This window comes from Fomitopsis serialis (assembly GCF_022376445.1).
Source record: "Fomitopsis serialis strain Sig1Antser10 chromosome Unknown B0H18scaffold_685, whole genome shotgun sequence".
Taxonomy (NCBI): Eukaryota; Fungi; Basidiomycota; class Agaricomycetes; order Polyporales; family Fomitopsidaceae; genus Fomitopsis; species Fomitopsis serialis.
Window position 1 is genome coordinate 293 of NW_025955645.1, and position 6,279 is coordinate 6,571.

Below are 6,279 nucleotides of genomic sequence, written 5' to 3' on the forward strand. Positions count from 1 at the left end.
CCACTCCGAGTCCGAGTACAACATAGACGGATCATGAATGAGTCTAGAGCGAGCCGAAGGCGAGTCAGAAAAGAGAACAGGAAAGGAAAAGAAAAAGAAAAGAAAATATCTATTCGTCAGGCGCTCGTGCGATGTATCCAGGCGCCTACGCATCCCTTGCACTTTGGGACTCGGACGCACGTACTCCAGCTGAGCCCGAGTACGGTGAGGTGTCAGTGCCCGGTGCCGAAACCGTAACATCCGAAACCGTAACATCACTAAGTTACCGATCGTACGTCGAAAGTATGTATACGGTTTTTGAAGAATTAGAGGATGGAGACGTCGCATTTTGGGCGGCATTGCCTCCTACCATGCCTGCCTAAAATGCACATGCGTGAGTGCTCAATCACAGTGAAAACCGGACCTGCCCGAACTAAGCTGACACCTGCCCGGAAAAGGTCTTGACAGCTGCTGTCAACGACTACACTACGGGCAGCTCTCGGTTGACTGGGGGCAGGCAATTGAAACACGGCCTTAACGCATAACCTGCCCCAACCTGCCGAGAGCAGGCGTCTTAGTCTGCGGGCAGGTCTGGGCAGCTGGGGGCAGGTCCGTAATCTGCTATAACCTGCTGTAAACTGCCGTCGATTATAATGCTACTACACTAATATACATTGCACTACTACTACGCCTCCCGGCCTCCCGCCCGCTCGTCCTCGTCCGTTCGCCCCCCATTCACTACCTGCGACACGCTCGTCGGCTGCGTTTGCATGCGGGGCACTGGCCCTACGCGCTCGCAGTCGGCGTGTGTTGTACACGCCCTGTCCACCGTCGCCGTCTCCTGTGTGTCGCTCGCGCGCGCGGCTCGTTCGTCAACCGCGCTTGCGTGCTGGGCATTTGCCCTGCGCGCTCGTGGTTGTCGTGCGTGCGTCGCCGCCCAGTTGTGGTCCCGCCCGGTTGTGGTCCCGCCCGGTTGTGTACACGCCCGCCCACCCGATTGTGTGCCTCCTCGGCCTCCCTTCCGCTTACCTGTGTGCGCGTTCGTCGACCGCGTCTGTGCACTGGACATTCGTCCTCCGCGCTCGCAGTTGGCGTGTGTTGCGCACGCCTCGGCCCTGTCCACGTCGCCGTCTTCCGTCTTTTGCTGATCCCCGCGCGATCCGTTCATCGGCCGTGCTTGCATGCTGGGCATTGGCCCTGCATGCTCGCGGTCGCCCTGTGCGTCGGCCCGTCCGCGCGCCGCTTGTTCGTCGGCCGTGCCTACACGCAGGGCATTGGCCCTGCGTGCTCGCCGTCGTCGTGCGCGTCGCGCTGCACGTCACCGCGTCCTGTGCTCGCTGTTAGCGAGCCCTTTCGCGTGTGGCTAGACTCACCTGGCTCTGGCCCTCGACCTCGCCCTCGACCTCGCCCTCGCCCATCCCCGCCAGCCGTTCATTCGTCCCCGCCGTCCGCTCGTCGTTCACGCTTGCCGTGTATTCGTCGTCCACACCTGTCGTGAGTTCGTCGCTGCGCCCAGGCCCGCGGTGTCTTCGTCGGCTAGGTTTGCGTGCGGGGCCTTTGCCGTGGGTGCTCGCCGCGCGCGTGTGCACCGTGTTGCTGTGCCTGAGGCCGTTCGCGAGTCGACCTGGCGGATGGAGGGGGGCATGCCTCAGATTCCCTGCGAGTTTGGACGCTCGCGGGGTTGCCTCTTTTGGCAATACCCGTACGAGGGCGCATTTGGCGGACACCGGGCGTGCGGGATTGCGCCGGAGTCCCGCAGCGTCTGTTCGCATCGCCAGACCTAGAACAGCGTACTCGAGAGCATCATGCAGCGGCGACAACGGGTCGAGCGCTAGGCTCCGCCAGCAGTTTTGCGGCGACGTGTCGTAGTTCTGTTTGACTCGGACTAGATCTGCACGCCAACCCAAGGGTCAGCAGATAGCTGACTAGTACCGGAAGGCATTGTACCCCACGGGCCGCGCGAAGTTGCCGTTCGCACAACCCGGACTCACCCTCAGGCTCACCCTCGCTCGCCCGTGCGGCACATGCCATCGGCTGCGGCACTACAGCCCATCCACCCCGTCGCGGGTCATGATCCTACGTCTGAAAACAAAGGAGAGCTGGTGCGACACTCTTTGTAATGTACTACTCACTCACACACTCCTGGCCGCCTGCAGCCCACCCGCCCACTCGCCCTGCGTGCGTTTGATACGATTAGAGTGATTCAAAAAGTCGGAAGGGAGTGCGTGCCTATGCACGTCGTGGAATAAGATATCGGCGGATGTCGACGTGGCGGTGTGAAGCGAAGGCCGTCTGCAGTCGGAAAGACTTGGAGTCTCTCGAGTCTGCATGGCGTCATCGGAGGTCGGGCGTGCAAGTCACGGGGTCGGGAGGTGGATGGCTCAAGGAACTGGGCGGAGCGCGGAAGGCTAACGTGGACGCGTTAACGCACAAGTGAAGAGTGTTAGCGAAGCTAAAGAGACTTACGCGTACGGCTTACGATCGAGGCGTTCATGTTAACGAGATGCGGGGTGGCATTAAAGCACTAAGGCGGACGGCCATAGCGCGTAAGCGAGCTAAGATCGTGTCTAAAGTTACAAAACGCCATTGAGAGACGCCGATAGAACCAATGCGGCAGGTGGGGGCAGCTCGGAGCAGGTGGAACACGTCAAATGGCTGTCAAGGCCTGCTCCAGGCAGGCCCTGGCTTAGTTCGGGCAGGTCCGATTTTCACTGTGGCTCAATACCCACGCAAACTCTGGCATTACGTGGAAGCCCTAGTACGTTCGCCGCGCAGCCAGACCGTCCCCGTGACTTGCTCGTTTCCCGTAAGTATCGTCCAGTTTGAGAGGATGCTACATATATGATTATTGATCAATCCACTTATTGAGCACTACAGTCTGCGACGGCCGCGACGGGGGTGGCGCGCAACTCTGAGCGACGCGACACCGTGAGGGGCGCTGAGGGACTTAGAGGCCGAACGCGCAGAGCGCGCTGACACGATGAGCCGACGCAATCGACTGTCAGCGACATCCGACGCGATCGCATCCTTATCGGGATGCATCCCGAAAAGGCAAGGAGTGGGCGGGCTTAGCATCCCCGGGCCCATCAACAGCACTGGGAAGTTGGCAACTCCCTTTTTGCTCTACGCGTCCTACACACGTTTGAAAGAACAGTGCTGTGCGGTGAGAGCACCAGTAAATGGAAATACTTCACTGCATCTAATCATGGTTCTTTACTCGCAGACCAGATATTCAGGCCTTGACGGCGGCGCCAATGAGTTGAATACACGACGCTGGCAACGCAGGTACATTCACAATCCGCGTATCTTGAACTTAATGTGTTCATGCTTTGATGGTGTAGACAAATATTCCTCTGCAACTGGCTATGCATCGATCGGCAGCTAGAGAGGCGACATCATCTCGAAGACATCCTAAGCCGGATGACACTATAAGCACACTTCAAGACGACTTGGTTCGGCGAAGAGGCGCGCTACAGGAGCAAGGTCTTTGTCTGGTATTCCAGAGCCCGCCCCATGCATTGTCTCTGCCTGCCGCCGACGTGGCGGAGGTTAAGGGCGAGTCGAGGGAAATCAACGCGGGTGCCTTCGGGCTCGAATACGACAACCCGCACAACGCGCCTCTCCTTCAGTACGAACAATGGCTCCACGAAGGCTATGTTGCACTCGAGACGCCAATGAGGAGCCAAGATATATTGGTCGCTACGCGTGCGGACGTAGTTCGGATGGACTTCTCGACAGCAATCCAGGACGTCGAGGCGTGGAGACGCGCTGAGTGGGAACGACAGCGACTAGCTGCGCGAGAGGATTTGCAGACCCAGAGACATGACCTCCCGGGAGAGAGGACGAACATCAACACAGGTTCGTGCCCAGAAGATCGTGTCCTCCAGCTGAGCTGACGCACACAACATAGATTCATACGTCTTCCCGCGCACTCTATCGTTTCACCCTTTGGTTTTACTCTGTAACCTCATCGTTGCGGTCCTCCATCTGCTCTGCGGTGTATCAATCAAACGCTGCGGGTTTTTTCTGAGTGGCTTGCAGCTACTCCTTTCATTGGCACCCACGTTCACCGATCAGCCAGACGTTGCAACTCGTAGCCCCGAATACCTCCGCATCATCTCCCATATATCACAGGACGTCCGAACGGTCATCAGCGACTTGTCTATATCACCGAGCACCAAATCCTACGTCTGCTGTCCTCAGTGTTTCGCCATCTATGCGCTTGGAGGCGGAGCAGGCTACCCGGATCGCTGCACTAAAGCAACAGTGTCTAGTGGGGATATGTGCGGCGCTGAGCTGCGCAGAACGCGCCTGATCAATGGCCGTTTGCGCTCTTTTCCTGCCCGCCAATACGTCTACCACGACTTCAAGCAGTGGTTGGCGCGCCTTGTATGTCGCCCTGGGATGGAGGAGATCATGGATCGGACACTAGTCGACGCGTTACGACAGAGACCACCAGAAGACTCGACGATTGAAGACTTCTACGACACTCAGACTCTCCGTTCCCTTGTTGATCCCGACGGAGAGAAGTTCATTCGAAGTGATACGACTGAGGGTCGATTCGTCTTCAGCATTTGCATGGACGGTTTCCTACCAAGCGGCAAGGGCAGCAATGCCTCTGTCTCCGTTGGGGCTATCTATCTCGCTTGTCTCAACCTTCCCCTGTCCCTGCGCTACAAAGAAGAGAATCTATACCTATGCGGGATTATCCCGGGTCCAAGCCACCCATCGCAAGAAGCCATTAATCCGATGTTGTCCCCCCTCGTGGATGACTTTCTCGACGCGTGGTTCCAAGGAATCCGTTTCTCCAGCACACCATGTCACATGACAGGGAGGACGGCGCGATGTATGATCTGTCCACTAGTCTCCGACTTGCTCGCAGCGAGACAGATGGCCGGGTTCTCTGGCCACGGGTCCAGCCTTTTCTGTTCGTATTGCTTTCTCAAGCTAGAAGACATCGACAATCTAGACTGGTGGACTTGGACGCTGCGTACAGGTGCCCAGCAGAGGGACGCGGCAGAACGCTGGAAGACTAGTGACGACCCGGACGAACGTGCCCGAATATATCAAGAACACGGCATTCGCTGGTCCGAGCTCATGCGCCTACCATACTGGGACCCTATAAAGTTCACAGCTATTGATCCAATGCACGCTCTTCTGCTCGGGTTGTTACATCGTCATTGCAGTATTGTGTGGGGGATGGATTCTAGGTACAAGGATGGGCTCAGTGGCCGTGCGGGCGACCCCGCAAAGAATGCGCCCACGGACGACCAGATGCGCGAAGCCCATCTCATGGCTCGGACAGGAACTGATCGGGACATTGAACGTCTTCCGAAAGAAGTATCGCGCATCTTGTGCAAGGAGCTGAATCTCCCATTCTCTGGCCGGGTGGGCAAGTTGCATGCGCGCCTCTTTGTACATGTATGTACCGCATTATCACGTCGCGGACCATGCGCTCACGCAAGTCACAGAGGAGAGCAATGGGATGGCCTGTGGATCAAACCAACATTGCTCGACAGAGCGGATTCCAGAACGCACCCACTGCAACGTGGACCGCATTGCAGGACCTCCAATTACAGGAAGTTCTCAATGTTCTGCGCTACAAGAACGCACCTTCCTTGCCCACTCACGGGCTGCCTGTCTTGGTCAAGGCATGTGTCCATACCTTTGGCGGGAAGGACACAGAGTATAGCAAGCTCAAACTCTGTGCTCTCCGCGCAAAACTGGATAGTTATGTGAGTTACCTATTGGATGCATTCTGAGAGGCAGACACTGACCAACAATTCAGAGAGCCGAACATGGTGTTCTGGGCTCCCCGAATGAGCTTTCCGAACTAGCTCGGGGGTCAGGCCCTCCTACGCAGTGGGAAATCGATTATGCAATGGCCGTCCTAGACTACGGTAACAAAAGCGAGTTGCGCAGTTTGCGCATCGCTACGCTTGTCCAAGTATGTACGGTACGACTGGGCGGAAATGCGCTAGAGTTTAGCGCGGCGAAGAAAGAGCAATTGCTGAACAAGCTTCATCATTACGTTCGTTGTTGTTTTCTTGAGCTGAAGACATGCGCTGACGATGCGGAAAGCGCGAGAAGCTCGATGTAGCGAAGCCCCCGAAGCATTCGAGCCTTCCCGCAGGCGCTGTTGATCAGTACGGCATCGCCGTTCGCGAGGCTGACCTGGTGCTTGCCGAAGATACATTTCAGCGAGGGTCGAGACCAAGTTCAAGGCTTTGCGCGCAGCGCTCCTGGCTGCTCTATGTGTATCTAAGCTGCATCTACCCAGAGCCGAAGCTGGAAGGCTGA

General features: G+C 57.3%; 1 protein-coding gene across 1 annotated transcript; it reads right to left on the reverse strand.

The window, feature by feature from the left end:
- Nucleotides 1-605: 605 nt before the first annotated feature.
- Nucleotides 606-2,320, reverse strand: B0H18DRAFT_1220385 (uncharacterized protein). Its single transcript, XM_048036724.1, has 3 exons — nt 1,971-2,320; nt 1,353-1,870; nt 606-1,307 (listed from the first exon to the last, which is right to left on the reverse strand). The coding sequence occupies exons 1-3, from the start codon at nt 2,008-2,010 to the stop codon at nt 1,005-1,007; spliced, it is 861 nt and encodes a 286-aa protein (XP_047884309.1). The 5' UTR covers nt 2,011-2,320; the 3' UTR covers nt 606-1,004.
- Nucleotides 2,321-6,279: the final 3,959 nt, after the last annotated feature.

Coding starts and splice junctions, on each gene's coding strand:
- B0H18DRAFT_1220385 (XM_048036724.1), bottom strand. CDS start 2,010: ATGGCATGTGCCGCACGGGCGAGCGAGGGTGAGCCTGAGG. Junction 1,871..1,970: donor GAGCGAGGGTGAGCCTGAGG/GTGAGTCCGGGT, acceptor GTTGGCGTGCAG/ATCTAGTCCGAGTCAAACAG. Junction 1,308..1,352: donor AGGTCGAGGGCCAGAGCCAG/GTGAGTCTAGCC, acceptor CAGCGAGCACAG/GACGCGGTGACGTGCAGCGC.